This window comes from Bombus fervidus, chromosome 1 (genome assembly GCF_041682495.2).
Source record: "Bombus fervidus isolate BK054 chromosome 1, iyBomFerv1, whole genome shotgun sequence".
Lineage (NCBI taxonomy): Eukaryota > Metazoa > Arthropoda > Insecta > Hymenoptera > Apidae > Bombus > Bombus fervidus.
The window spans coordinates 4640773-4657171 of NC_091517.1; the positions used below are offsets into that span (position 1 = coordinate 4640773).

The 16399-nt window shown below is 35.5% G+C and overlaps 1 protein-coding gene across 5 annotated transcripts in view; it reads right to left on the reverse strand.

Annotated features, from left to right (window-relative positions):
• Positions 1 to 16399, reverse strand: part of Rhogef3 (Rho guanine nucleotide exchange factor 3) — a 133484-nt gene that overhangs the window by 93557 nt on the left and 23528 nt on the right. For 2 of the 5 annotated variants that reach the window (XM_072008351.1, XM_072008360.1), the window contains exon 2: positions 13426 to 14248. The exons of 1 other annotated variant lie outside the window; for it this stretch is intronic. Coding sequence is in view for 2 of the 4 variants with exons in the window: in XM_072008369.1 (XP_071864470.1) it covers positions 10430 to 10490 (61 nt within the window). In the remaining 2 variants the exon portion in view is untranslated. Of the gene's footprint in view, positions 1 to 10429; positions 10512 to 13425; positions 14249 to 16399 lie in introns of those variants that run through there. 2 more of the 5 variants (XM_072008369.1, XM_072008329.1) reach the window with 1 other exon arrangement.

Genomic DNA, 16399 nt, shown 5'->3' on the forward strand with positions numbered 1-16399 from the left:
ATTCTGTACCTGAGAGCCAAAGTTCTTCGTAAATCCTTTTTTGCGTTATTTTTCAAACCAGCAAAAAAAAAACAACGATGTTTACACGCTTCTTGTATATAAATGTATGAAATTCGTACAATACGTTCAGGAACAATACTGCAATTACTTGCATATGCGAAGAACGTAGATTGTTTCTTTATTGTCATAAAAAATTAAATATATTATTAAAATAAACATTACGTATGCTTGCATAAGTTGCATCAATGTGTTGAAATATCGTTCTTCGATTTTTTACTTTGTGATAAAACAACTGACTACAGTTATAAAAGTTCTTTATTAATTTGATGCAGGTCAAAGCATACGGAATAATCAAGTAACCACAATAGCGAGTTGGTATTAAGCGCAGAAAATAATTTTCAATAAAGAACGATTACTAAAACATTGTTTTTCTATAATGTTTACCCCGCAAAGGCACTGGATCGCAATTATTGGTCTGTAAATTCTTCTCTCGGGGCTCGTGTCGGATCAGGAAAAGAATTTACTACTGACACTGCGCCCGCCATACTTTTATACCTCTTTGAAGCAGAACTAGTGAAAAAAGTCTTGGCAAATAGGACCGAAAATGTGCTTTTTTTTCTTCCTCTGCTACACTGCTAAAAACTTGCGGCATCGTTTCATCGCTGTATCGTCTCTTTAAACGTCCCTTTTTGTCCTTTCAATTGAAACGGTTTTACATTGAATACAAAGAGCCATGAATCTTTTATTTTTATTTGTAAGCTTCCCTGGAATTCTATTGCACAAAACCATCGGTTAATTAATTTATTTGCGCGTGCACTTAAATTAAAAATTACTGCCAGTTTTTTTAAACGACAAATTTCCACAAAACGCTATAACTGATTTTTATTATTGGCGTCAATTAATTAAAAAGAATTTAATTTAAAAATCCATGTACTTTTTCTTCTTAATTGAAGAACATTTAATGTTGCTTTTTAATATTAAAAAACTATTTCCGATATAGTTTAAAGTAATAATTAGTCTCATTATAACGTGAGATATCGATGGAACTTTTCGGCACACAATTTGTAGTCTGTTATGAAAGTAGTATGTCGATGAAAAACACAATATAAATCTGAAACTAGTTTTTTATAAAAATTCAATTATCGGAAATTCATGTGAAGTATGTGAAAACAGTATTCTGCAAAAGTATGGTGTATAGGAATCACGAAACCATTATTACACATCCATCAAGGGTATAATTAAACTTTAATGTGTACGCTATTTTATTCAACATCGATGCATCTGTATGTGTACTATTTTACAATTCTTACCAATATCGTGAAATTTAAAGAGAACAATTTATTTAAAGGGTCAATCAAAGTGCAATTCAAATTCAGATGTTTAATTAAAATACTAAATTTCAAAATATTTATAATGCACAAAAATTCAATGTGCAACTTTTTATAATCCCTGAGATACCGCAGTGTTAGTTTATTCCTTCGTCATATGTAGCGTCAATGGTGTATGTCAAAAATTCGATAAAGCAGAATTTATACACAGATAAATATTACGAAATATCTTCTATCCTGTCGAGTAATATTTCATAGGGATCAATTTTTCCTCTTCTTTATCAAATATTTGCCAGATATATATTTATATATTTTACATCAAAGGCAAATTATTCGTGAAATAATATAAAAGAAAATCCGACTTGTTTATTTAGAAACGAATACATATCCACATGCAAGGTAAATATTTCGAGAGTGTGAATAAAGCACAAGAATGAAAGATTCAGAAAGATTTCGATAATTCTACTTTTCAAAAAATCATCCCTCCCTTCCACGTTTGAATTTCTTTCGCGAGATACTTGCGTACTTGTTTTAGTTTCAATACTGACATTGGCATATTTTAATAATATTATATAACCTAAATAGAACAAGCACTAATTATAGGATTTGATAGTCAAATTAATCACTTTCCGCGCGCTTTATATTTTGCATTCTAATGTATATTGTTGATAAAGGAGGACGTCTTTGACAGCGAGATTGCATACTTTATATAAATTTCAAGGATAATAGCTGAATTAAAATGCACCAAGACACAATATTGTTTCCTATATTACATATTAATTGAGTTTTGGACATTTTTTTATGAAAATTACTTTTTCGACATTTTCATACTCTGACCTTTCATGCGCACAAACTGCGCAAAAATAATTCTAGTAATGAATTGTTAAAAATAACAACCGAGTAATCAAGCTCTGCAAATAATTTTTGTAGAAAATATATTCGTTCATACAATGAAAGGATTGAAACAAACAGCATTTCACGAACAAATAGATCGATAAACACAAATTGTGTAGTGATTATCGCGGTAAAAACGATATTTCTGCGTTTCTCAGTTAGATTCCCAAAACGTGTTCGTGTTCGCTTAAGCCACTCTATAAATTGCAAATTCTGATTGGAATTTACGAGTGGTACGCACCACAGTCTTTTAGAACAAAAACTACACGATCCAAACAGGAGCTCCAAGTCCTCTGATCAAGATTTATGGTTATGATAAGAGAAGAAAGAAAATAGCAGCAAAATCTGCAATAGCTCTCATCATTGTGGCTTGCTATAATATTGCTACTTCGTAAATCCAAATTCACACAGGCAAAGAGGTGAAAATATGTTTGAAAATTATTTATTCCACTATTAAAGGAATTTGATAGAGTTTTATACGTGAAAACAATATTATACTCAAATATTTTACAATCAAAATTATATTATTTTAAGATAAAAGAAACAGAAATATTTTGTAGATACATCGATGCATTGAGGAGCGATATGCGAATCATTTAATTAAATGTTGGATTTTTAAAAGTACGAAGTATGTATTTGGAATGAAATATGCAAATGTAGAATTGAACGATGCTATCGAGTCTGAAATACCATTAAAATTGCGTTAATCGGAAATAGAATTCATTTTATTTACAGACAAGTCTATCTAATGCGGTTTCATGGTCATCATGCTGTCACATTCACAAAGCAGAAACGCTAAACTGTTCTTCTACAAATATTAATAGAAATCAAGTTAAATTGAAATAGGCATAACTATTATTTACATATATTGCAATAGGCACAACAAAGGCCACATTTTCGATACTAATGAATATACAATATGTACTGTTTCTAACATTTAAACATTTATGTCATTTATATTCATACCTACATTAAATTCTTACGTCATTCTTAGCTTTTATCGTCCATGTAAAATTCTTTTAAAATGTTTGACTAATGTAAAGGTGTCTAGAGACTCGAGATGTGTAATCTCTTCCTGGCCGAAGAGCCTATAAATACCATTCCATTCGACTCAGCTGTAAAGCAAAGTACAGTACTACAGGGGCTGTAATTGTGTAGTAAATAGAAAGGCTCGAGAAAACTCATAAGGTTAAAAAGAAGCAGCGTTTTATTGTCGACGAAGTTAAATTACGACCGATGTTATAACATTTTTGTCGTAGAGGATACAACTGTCTCGTACTGCTGCTAAATTTTGCAATTTTGTCTCTACGTATTGTTCATATAGCTATTGCGAATCAATGTGTTGCATCTATATTGAACAAATTCATAGCTCTTTTTCCCGTCCTTTTTCAAACAGTTAACTGCGATATTGGTGTTACTAACAATCAAATGGCAATTTATATGCACCTGTTATTTCCAAGGCACGTGCAGATATAACAGAGCAAACGAAAATTCGAAACTGTATCCAGTTTTTTAGTTTTGTTAGGTAGAACATAGGATGGGTGATTTTATTTTCAATTATACAACAGTCTATATCTAAGGAAAAAAGAAAACAAATGATATAACGTGCAATATAAGTATAAAATTATTCATGAATTAACAAGCAAGTAAATAGAATTATTCTATCCTTTAGTCGTTGAGTTAGGAGTTTTCATCGGGCCAAAATCGAATTTTATTTGGAAAGGTAGCAGTCGCCAGGACTTAAGTACACTTTACAAGTAAACATGCACACATGTGCGCATGACAAATATTTTAAGAGTATGTACATACTCGTGTTGTGCTAAATGCAAGCCTCGATGGTGCTAAAGGACGCATAGAAAATTTGTAAATACGCGAGAATTTTAAAGAGAATTTTTTTGAGCTAGAAAATTCACGGGAACGACTTGTTTCTCCCGATTAAAATCTATAGAACGTTTAATCGCTCTCCTTTACGCTCGTCGTGTCGGTGGTTATTATTCCAACGAGCAGTTCGCTCGCGTTGGATATTTCCCTCTGGAAGATCCGCAAAGAATATCGTCTTAGCGAGTACGAAGTGGCACTCTTCAAGACTTTCAGATGGCACGACACGATACAAGCAGACGCGTATCCGCGTGTATTCGCAGTTTGCATACGTGAGAACGAGCCACGGTCGCGTATAAATGTGAGCAATATTCCACGTGAATACACAATGTTGGTATTATCCGCTGGCACTCGTGTTCGTAGTCAGATAAATACAACGGGGACGGCGTTAAGTCAACATCGCGTGGTTACCTGGACTCCGAAGAAAGGAAAATGCTAGCGAAGACGAGGGATTGTCCGCTCCAAAGCTCTTAAAGCTCCGGACGTCATCGAATTACACCGGATTTTCGAGGGTCACGATATTATACCCGAGTCTTCGGAGCTCCATGCAAATTTTCTCTACACCCTCTGTATCATTTTATCGTTCAATATCGTTCAACGAATTCGCATCGAGGGTAACGAATACTCCTTTATGGTAAATTACGTAATTACGAGTTGCATAACAAGCTGTACACGATCAAACAATGAATGTCGTTTGTGTTATGTAACGATGATATAATAAAGATATCATATAGAATATAGAGTTTGTTAGTTTATGCAGACTGATATTTATCAGACCGGTATTTAAACGTCGTCGCCGAGTTTAAACAATTTGTTAAGTCTAAGTTTGTAATCTATCGTAACGACCTATCGGTAGAAATGGTTGCGCACGACAAATATATGTGCGACAGGATATAGATAATATTAATGATCGATCTTGGTAATCCTTCTTCTAACGTCTGAGAGATTAATTAATCACGTAACCCGACAAATCCTCTATGCGAGATCATGCTGATAGCCGCTCAAAGTTGGCTGAAATTCCGTTGTGTAATTTCCCGGATGATTTCCCTATGGAATGCACAGCAAACCATAAAACTTTGTATCGGCCATAATATTGGGTGGTTTATAGTCGAACGAATGGTATCGACCTGGCATTTTTCAATCAAGTCCTTCCGAACAATCGTATATTGGCTATTTCGATCATTGTCTTCGACTATTATAACTTGCTCATTGTCTACCACACGAAATTGTACGTTTGACGTATATGAGCACGACATTTGAAGTACAAAGTCCATCGGGAGAGTAAAATTATCAAAATTAAATGCGAAATCTCGCGCAGTTTGATTTATTTTATTACATAGAATATTGTGTCAATGTCTTTGACGTGGAATTCTACTGATGTTACATTATTATGTCACATGTACGTAGTTGACATAGGTCTTTCTACGATGCACCGAGTATCAGCGTTGAGGATAGGATGCATACATAATTCGCATTTTCGATGCTTGAAGGAGTGAGGTAGAAAAGGAAGAGGAAGAAGCGGAAGCACTTCGACAACCACGGAAAAGCCGCAGGAGTAGATTTTCAATTATCCTAGAAAAGGTGCATACCAGAGTATTCGAGCCAAGAGGTTAGATATAAAATCAAGTTTAGAACGTTTGCAAATTCCGCATACTTTTCTTTCTTCTATAAGAAAAATCACGAAGAACTTATGGCGGTAATCTAAAATAACGACGATTCTTGACGAATAGATCGAAGCATCTCCGTTAAAGGAGATGAAATACGTTTTATCGCATCGCACCGTGAGACGTCGTTCGTTCGATTTCGTCTTTCTTCCTAGTAGTCATATCCGAAGAAGCATTGTGTCTCGTTCGTTCGTAAATTAGAAAATTGCTGTATTAAATTACGTTGCCAAGGTAACGCTAATAAATGTGATAGTTCTTTTGTTGCGCAGTTTCGTGTAAATGAAAAGTCTTGGCGATATAATCACGTGCGAAAATGAATTCCAATTATGTACGTAATAGATTTCATGCCTGTGCTGTCAAGACGTCAAGATCACGATATCTGTTTTTTTTTTTTTTTTTTTCTTTATTACATAATATAAAACTATGCAGATGTTGCTTTGTCTCGATGATACGCACGACGGCAAATTTGGGAAAATGAATTGACACTCTGACATGTTTAAGGCAACCTATCGAATATAATTTAAGGAAGGGTATATCGTATCATGTATGGATTAGCACGTTTCGCGGGATAGGTTTCCCGGTGACAGCAGCGAACCGCGTTGTTAGCATCCCAATGTATCGCTCGATGCGAGAACCATTTGCAAGCGAGTACGAGCTGTCGAGATACAAACGAACAAGCTTAAAATGTACGGCTCGTATGTACGCAGTTGTTTTAGCTGGTGATATCTACCGTGAACTTTGTGCACGTCGATTTAGTTTCCCTGGTGCCTTCGACGACACCTGCGGGAAACTGATACCCCAAGCGGAGACTTTATAGGAAACTTATGCGGACTTATAAGAAGATATACGGTTAAGAGCTAGTTACTAACTGGATACCATGCCTGAAGCTAGTTATTAACTATAGCGGAATTACTCTAGTAGATATATATTATGCGGTTAGAGGAAGATTTGATCTAAATGTGTTTCGTTTATTTCATTAGGTAATTAGTTGTTAAACATAGAATAATGAAATGATACATTTAAGTGACATGTCCAATAATAATATTAGAAATTTATGAAATCGGTTTATTGTTAAAAATATTGACAAGGAATAAGAAATTTATTAAAATTTGCAGTGCAAAAGGGCGATTTATCATGAAATATTATATGGTCCCAAGACAGAAATTTGATTTTAGCGTGTTTTCTTTATTTTATTGGAAAATTAACAAACAGTATGTAGTAATGAAATTGCACATTTTAGCCAGGTTAATATGTCCAATAGCACGAATTTATCAGATCTCACTTTGTCGTTAAAAAGTTTCGATAAGGAACGAAAATTTCATCATGAATTGCGTCATTTCAATACAATATGGAACAATTTATTGTTTCAATTTAAATGCTACGCCGAGGAAAAATTTATTTCCCTTTCTGGCGTCGACACAGTTTTTAAATGTCTGATAATGGGCGGCAGATATTAAACTGACTTATACGGTATAACAGGCACAGAGGAGGAGTATTTCAAATAGAGAGGGACGCTTTTAAATTTTGCAATAATACTTGTTCCGCATGACTTCAAATGAGATGCAACAGAAGTTTGTAATGTCATCGAATTGTTGATAGAACTTGCGAGAGGAACCGAAACCGCCATATCGCTGACTAAACGTATGCCAGCCGAATACTGTAAATGTGTTCCGAAACTTTCTACATTGGTACATCTCTGTTGCAGTCGAACGACTCGTTACATTCGTGCCATTGCGTTTCTCAGATAGTACGTCCACTTGCAAAACCTTCCATGGTAGTATCCCGTGTTCGTATATTGATAAAATTGGAATCAATGAAAGGATCTAGGGAAGAAAATAGGGAAAATTTTTAACTTTCAGATGTTCTACCAAGAAATAACGGAAAGGTTACAAGATTTGTAAACTTCTGTTGGGATGAGAAACAATCTGTATGCTTGCCATAGCGGTAGATTAAAGAAGAAGAGAAAAGAGATGGAAACGATTGAAACGAAAGTTTCAGTGGAAGGCGTAGTATTTCATGTGGGATACGAAACAATGTAATCAAAACTTAAGAAAACAACCAACCGCTATTAAGTTTCCAAATTAGATAGCGCAAGGGGGGAAATTCCGTACGATAGCAAATGATGTCATCAAGACGAAAGATTAAATTGAGTCTTACAGATACGTAGACATTATCGATATCTAATGTTCCTTATGTTTTCGTTCGTAACCAGCAACAGGGCTTTTTATCCTTGAACATCGTGTCGTGCAATATCCGATATGAGAGCCCATCGGCACTACCGGGATATCGTAAATCAATTTTCTTCGTCGCGTCGTACATTTCTTCTCTGCACCCCATCTCCTATCGCGATGCTGTCATAAGTTTAGCTTCGTTAAACTGGGAATTGGCAGGTCGTTTGACGCTTTATAAATGAAATTAAAGATAAAAACAAAATTACCACGTACTTACCACGCTGCCACTCTCCCTCTTAAAGAATATATTTAGAGAAAACCATGCATTATGGGATCTAACGAAACGTTATATTTTAATAACTTTCGGTATAAAATTAGAATGAATTTTATAAAGAGATTTTAATCAAACTTGTGGGAATTATATTAATCAAACCGAACATTAAGACTAAATTTTATCTGGAAAATTTATTTGTTAAGTGATTTATTTATTGTTTTAAGACATTTAAAACAAAAGTAAAATCTAACTGGCTGGTATAACGGTCAAATTCTTTTAAGAATTAATAAGCGAATCCTCTTTAGTATTCCACGAACGTGTGCCGCTAAGAGCGAACATTGCTTACCACTACATACGATTATTTGATACTAAGTATGGGTGTTATATTCAGCATGCAACGTAAAGCTCTAGGCGAAGATAATGAGTACCGAAATTATTGCAAGTAATCGCGGAAGAAAATTGTTTCTGTCGTAATACGTACACGTCGTGCATGTAATTATATGAACGTCGAAGCTCGCGAGGCATTCAAAATGAGAAAAGCTCAGAGATGCGGAGAATGTAAGCGTTTATAGACAGCTCTTAACAGCTCTAAAAATATATTAACGTATATACCAACTACAGTGTTGCATCTTAGTCTTATATTTCTATAAAAAATAATATTTTCAAGTTAAAAGAGAAAGACGAATATTAATAGCGAAATTTATAAAAGTTTGTATGATCGCGTGATATCTAGATTCTATCGATTTGGTGAAATCATAATGGACGGTTCTTTCATCGGTATCCAACGCAATTTTTATTATAAGTACCGCGTGACCTCATTACTAGTCGGAAATTTAATGGGAACACGAAATAAATGTAAAATTACGGAATTAATGATGCGATTCTATTCAAATGCATTATGGGGACAAAGAGCACAAGTTTTTACGCAATTATAGGAAATGTGCTTTAATGTTTCCAAAGAACCGGCCGTTTCCATAAAGCTCGAGAATACAAAAAGTAATAAACACAAAACGGCGATATTAAATGAATGCAAATAGCACGTTTCAAGCCGGTTTCACACGGAAAAACTGCATCGAAGAAGAAAGGACAAAGGCGAATATTCAATTCATTCAACGAGTGAAAGTGGGAAGGGAAGTTTCATAATTCTATGTTCTACAATACACCTTTACGGAACGACACGTAGTAGTATGACGATCCTATGTTGCGAGCTTTGTCTACAAGTTTGCACTGTTCGCGGTAACTTGAGACTCGCGGCGGCGAAGATTACCCAGTATAATTGAAATTGGTTATGTCTGGACTTGTAAGGAATACTTGCTAAAGGTGATATTCTCCTAGTCAAACGTTTATGCGCATAATCGTCGAGTACCTAAGTGAAACGACGTTAACGTTTAACATTCATCGCATTACCGATAGAATTACTTTGATTTCTATCACTTTTAGTATAATTTCATTCAAATGCGCCGATTATATTATTTAACGATCAAGGAAGATATTAAATGCAAAATTAACTATTATAAATCTATAAATACGAGTGACGAAAGAATTTCATAGAACTCGTTAATATCTCAATGTCACGCAACCAGACGAATGTAATAAATACACGGAACGATGTAATAATATTGTAATACGGCCATGTAGCGATAATATAATATGTAGCTTTAATATAATCGTTGGAAATTGTAATGGTTCAAAAAAATTGTCGACAGGTAATCCGAATATAAATGAAATATCGTTGATCCTAATGGCTGATACATTTGTCACAATGTTCTCGGTCTTTATCCCTCTCCTTCGATGAGAAGCATTCTGACATCGAAGAGAAATAATTTGCGGTAGCGCAGTGGTTGAATCGTAAAATCGAAAAAGCAGAATATCTTTTAAAATGAACGAATTATACATCGTTGCGATTCGCAAAAGCGAAAGAATAAGAAAGATCACAATTCAAAAAGAATACGACACTCCTCAATTCTTAATGTCCTTTCCTACTTTTTTTTTTTTTTTTTTTTTTTAGAAAGATTATATTTCAGTATAAAGTATGCAATATTTATAAGCGACCAAAATCATTGTCAGTGTTGAAAGGAGTAAGTACTTCATTCATTCTGTAGCGTATATTGTAAACGTACACCACAATAACGGCGTCTCTAGAATTTTTCAAAGGAAAAGAGTAGGGGATAGTAACCCGCGGAATTGAAAGAGAAGCTTAAAAACCGGCTTTCTACTCACCAAGGGAAGCATCGTCCAACGGCGATAATTTTGTTTTCCCAACGTCGTGACATCCTCCCATTCATTTTCGTAGAAAGTGGAAGGAATTGACGTGTAAAACGGAAAACTATGGTGCGCTCTAGTCTACACGCTTGAATGCAACTTTGAATATGAGTTGGAAACAATTGGTTCCTTTAATGAGATTGCTCATAGACGTATACGTGTACACACGTGAGTCAGATACGTTTGTGTGCACGATTCTTGCTCGCGCTACGCCAGTCGAACGAAACGTTATTAACCTGATTGGCGGCGCAAAAATATTTCTAGCTCTCGGTTGATAGTCTGGTCATTGCACCCGAAGCTAATTAACTAAAAGTACAATAAAATCTCTTTAAAATACACCCTACGTTCGATAATTATGGATTCGTTATATCGGAATTAAGTTAACGATCATAAATCCATTTATGCGTGAAAACTTCTACTTTGCTTCGGGCTGTTGTATAAATTTATGTAAAGCACAAGTTATATCGCGAATGAACGACTATCACGAGTAGACGATGCAGGTACTACAACATAATCTCTTCGTTGACGGTTTTGGATTAAATTGGTAAAAGCTTCCCTTGTTTAATACAGCACGTCCTAAACATAACAAGATAGCGCTGAAGTTATTATAAGTAACATAGTTGCTTTCGTAATGTTTTAATGCGATTCTTAATTATGCTTGTTTCGTGACTTTTCTTCGTGATGGACACAAGAAACTAACCCATGACTTTTGAAACTGACACATACTTTACATGTATATCATGTTCGAATAGAGAAGACTGAAAATGTAAAACGTACTTCAAAGGCTAGAACTATGAAACGGAGAGTTTTATACGTATATCGAGTTTTACGTCATTAACTTTGAATTTAATTATAGTGTAACAAAACGTCACCCGGAAAAGTTTCATAAAATTCGTGTATCAAACGTTAAAATTCTTTTACGGCATTGGATACGACTATTTAAATTACATATCGTTATTTTTAATTAGACGAATGAAAATATTACTAAGAGAAGTTTTATACACGAGCGAACTAGACGAATTTAATGACGCATAGAGATAATGGGACACTGCATAGCCTTGCAAAATGGCACGGCTTATAATTTTCTACAGAAGTCCTAGAACGACTAACTTCACGAATATTTACATGATAATAGTTGCTATTCATGTATCAACTTCCTTCGAAAACTAGTTTAGTACTGACTTTCCATAAAATTCAACATTATTGCACGGCGCTTCATTGATTTTAATTAACATACATTGCACTGACATTCTAATACTATGTACAAATACGAATAATCCTTCCATTATTTGGATCAGATGTTCGAGATGCATAATAATAATCGTGTGTAATAACTACTATGCAAAATTATCTAGTAGTACCTGCATCTTCTCTCAATTATCGCGATACAATTGTGGATCAAATCGATTCACGTTACCTGCAAACAGCTTTTCCTACCATAGATCGTTTATAATGGAAGCTCGTATTTGTATGCATCACTTAGCGTTGTGAAAAAAGTATTAAAAACTCAAGAAATTTAACGTGCATACATCGCACAAGGAATAACTGGTAAATTCAGGTATTATAACTCCTACCCTGGGTTTGATCGTGTAAATTATTTAACACTGTGTCGCGAACACGATTGTCCAACGATGGAAACGTGTTTACCAAACGAAGGATGAGCAAGTAAAGCCACAGCGATAAGTATTTGTTTCCCGAGTGCGCGATGTTTGTCCTAATACTTCGCGTTGCTTGATAAAAACACGTTTTCATGGTGCAACACGCAAATTCGATCGTGATAAATGCAGAATAACAGAGGAAAACACAGTTTACCGGACGTAAACAATTTCGGAAAATAAATCGTTTGTTGTGTTGCTTTTGTTCTCGTCCTACGTTTTATTGCCAACTAAATTGTTGTTGCCTTTATAATTACCATCGCTGGCTATAGAGTCATTAAGTTTATTAGCTGGTAGCATTGTCCAACAGCCTGGTAAAGCACCTCGTGTACGTTGCGAAAATAAGGGCAGGATTGTAGCAAACAGCGTGCGGTAAATTCTTCGGAATAAGATTTCTAAATCCGACACTCCACAGATCAAACAGAACGAGTACAAGTAGCAAAACAAAGCAGCAAAATAATAAATAATTATTATTCTTGTTTTATTTATCAAAGGCAATCGATGATTCGTTGCAATTGCAGCATTACTTACGATACAGATCGTATGTAATGTATTTAGTGATTAAAATATTCATTGATAAAAACATAAAAACACAATGCGCTTCTTCAGTATGAAAGTGAAGTAAGGAAGTAAGTTGCATTCATTCATACCGCGAATGAGTAACGTTTTTTACAATCTTCCATTTAGTATCCCGGTCTAAAACGAAAAGATGGAAAGGGGAATAAATCCGCTGGTTAATAGATAACCGGGTCGTCGCCCTCGAGAGGTCGACAAGGCTTTTGGCAAAGAACGAGGAAAGAAGAAACGAAGGTGGGGATTCGTCTTTCCGAGGTGCCTACGTCTAGCAGAGAAGCTGTGCAACGTGTGCAACGTGTTATAAAAAAAGTAGAACGAGGTCAAGGCGGTCCGCCTTTCCTTTTTTTGACTGGAAGGAAATTGCTTTTAGCTAGAACAACTTTATCGTTGTTGTTGTTATTGTTGTTGAAAAATTACGAGCGCCCAACTTTATAATTTATCGCAATTTCGTGTTCTGCACGAACAGGAACAAATTATCCTATATTGTTTGATGTATGGTCATCGCTGTTATCGTTTTCATTGATAGAAAAAGAACCGCGTCGCAGTGTAATTTCAACTTGTAATTACAATTTGTAATTTCTAATTGTAATTACACACTTGTGTATAACGTGTAATATGAATTGCAACTTTTATCATTATATCGTAAAAGGGGACAACTTTCTTCGAAAAAAATAAAAGCTTAAATGTTTAACACTCATTCGTGAATGTTTCTGAACGACTTACCTGACACGCTTCACGTTCTTTCCGTATTCGCCAATTCCGTGTTTGAACATTGTCCATTTCTCCGAAATCTTGGAGTATTCTCGGAGACTCTGAATTTCACACAATTCCATTAAGACCGAAGATAACGCGTCTTAAATGTAACAACGCGACGAGTATTTCGCACCATCCATTCTTCACAATTTTCGTTGAGCAAGAATGGGTATGGCAAAATTTCATTGAAAATTTTTCTTCTTTTCACGATGCACATTTCGAACACAGTCTTTCATTTAATTTGCATACAAATATTTATATATGTATATTCTTGTGAAAGCGACGGGCGTTTATTTTGAAAAACGTGATTCACTCACGCGCAAAGAATCGACGTCTCTTTAAATCCGTCGTCGAAGCATTGGTTATCGAACAACGCGTGCAACTGATGTCCAAGAAGTTGAAAGGACGAATGCCTCTTTTCGTCGTCCTCGAAAATATCTCACTCCTCTTCTGGATCCTCTTTATCAACGGTAAAACGTCCATTGTAAATGATTATTGCTACGATGGTTAACGAGAATCGATCTCGGCCTTTATTGCTGGCGTGAGAAGTTAAGCGCTTGAAACTCGAGGCTCGAAGACTCTTGATCACGAAATTTCATTTATATACGCACAGCGTACGAGCACAGAAAAATGACCAACGCCTCGTTACCAAAAAACACGCTTCAGCAACGAGATTTTTCTACTAAACTCGAACATACATCGTCGCCCGAATTTTCATTGTTGCTCTCTTTTAACGTCACACAGAAATCGCGGATTAGTCCGACACAATCTTTTTCCGCTTTGAATGCGCGCCCTAAAAAGTGCAAAATGAAAAGCTGCTCTTTATTGCTCTGTGGGGGGCTCTCACTCGTTGTCACGGGATCACGAACGCTTGTGCTACACGGATTTAACTCTTTTCTTGTTTTCCGAATTCTTTTTATATTTCATTGTTCACGTTCCTTTTGGTAATACCCTCGCTGAACATCCTTGTCAACTTACGAAACATGTTCGACCGCTAATCCATCTTAACATTGAAAAATATGCAATTTTCTGTATCGTCCTGTCGATAGCAATCGCCCTACCTTCAAGTAACAGGACAAATAAGGCGGAAGTTATAAATTCCTTGAAAAAAGAAAAGAACTACGATTTCTCTCTCATAGTCAAAAGATCCGCTGAAACGAAGTAAAATGTTTCGAAGAAGCAATATACAGGTATACAGAAGGAGAGAAAATATATAATCTTCCACATTCAGAAAATGCTGCGAGATTTTCAAAGCTCGGTCATTAAACAAGTTGTTCCAATCTAACGTTTTTGCAGGGTATAGGAGAAAAGACGAGAGTGAATACGCGAACCCGTTTAAAAAAAGACAGTGAATTTTCCGTCAAGGCTTTTCCACTTCGTCAAGCACACATTTTTCTTCCGCGTCTTTCAGCCGCCCTTCGCGGCAAATCGCTGGCTCGATTTATACATTTCCCTATCCCTGTGTAGCTTGCACTGAAAATTTGTATATCGATGACACGAAGGTATCAGTGGAGAAGCGCAAAATACGCGACAGACGAGGAGGAAATAATAAGATCTAAGCGAACACCTGATACTGGATGAAGCGTAATTACACTTCTTTCGAGGGACTCTTTTTCTTTTTTAATAAGTAGGATGGGAGAAAAAATAGGTGTATTTCTCGTAGAAATCAATATCATTCGCTTTGTGCTTTTGTTCCCGACACGAAGAATTTACGACAAAAGTTGTGTCTTATTGCTGCAACAAATATGAAACACATCGCCATATGTTTTTACGAAAATCACACCGGTCGAGACGGCGCCGCTGTTTTGTAATTTATCTCGATATCCGCCATACCGTTTTATCAGAATGACTAGTGCTTTCCGATAACAAGGTATCGACCCCAGGAAAACCCACGAAAAATTTCCCGTTCTTGACTGTCACGTTTTTCCAGCTCCAATTTTTCAATTCTGCCATTATTTCGCATTAGAACACTTGGTTTCCCACTGAACTCTACGAAACACGAGAGGATAACAGTCTTTCCTTCGAACCTTATATATTTATTTCTGTAACCAACAAGGACACAGATTACGCGATTATGAAGAATCTCGGGAAAAACACGATGTCTTTTTTTCAGATCATAACAGAGCGCATTAAAAAGGAACGCTCGGAACAAAAATACGGAATTTTTATGCTGCTTTCAACGTCTTCCATCAGTTTAATGCGTATCTTATAATGATGGAAAAGCGCACGTTAAAAGAAAATCGAAGAAAATGAAAGTGAGTTATTCAACAAAAATAAAATCTCGTAAATTTGAATAGTTAATCAACTTATCCAAGGAAGATACAGGAAATACGTAAGAGTTATCGATCAAAATAAACTTAAAACTTGATATTCTTCGACGGAGTAACTTACGTTGAACACCAAACTCGATGAAGTGGTTTTCTAAACATATAGTATACGCTAAGAGATGCAAGAAGACGAGTTTCCAGTTATAAATATACTTCAAATGTAAATTAGCTTACATATACGTTTTATTAAAATCATACCCTCTATTCTTGATGATTTATACAACTAGCTTTATGTAACAGTTTACAGCTATTATTCGTTCGGACAAGGAATAATATCCAGAATTGTATCGTGACCAAAATGAAATTCATTTTATCGATTTATCGCGTCTCGATATTTTTTCTCCAAAATATGGGTCGCATAGACAAGACTATGTTTTGCATGGCGATCACTATACCAGAAACTCTACACCACGATCCGACCACAAACTATTCGAAACATTCCAACCAATCACGAGGAAACAAAGAGAAAGATATATCGTAAATTCGAGACAGTTCATTCGCGTAACGTAACCGGAAGCGACAACCGATGATGAAAATATGCGAAGAATGAAAAAAATTTATCGTAACCACTTTCGTGGTGAAGATAATTTGCGAAATATGAGACGAAGAAAACCCGA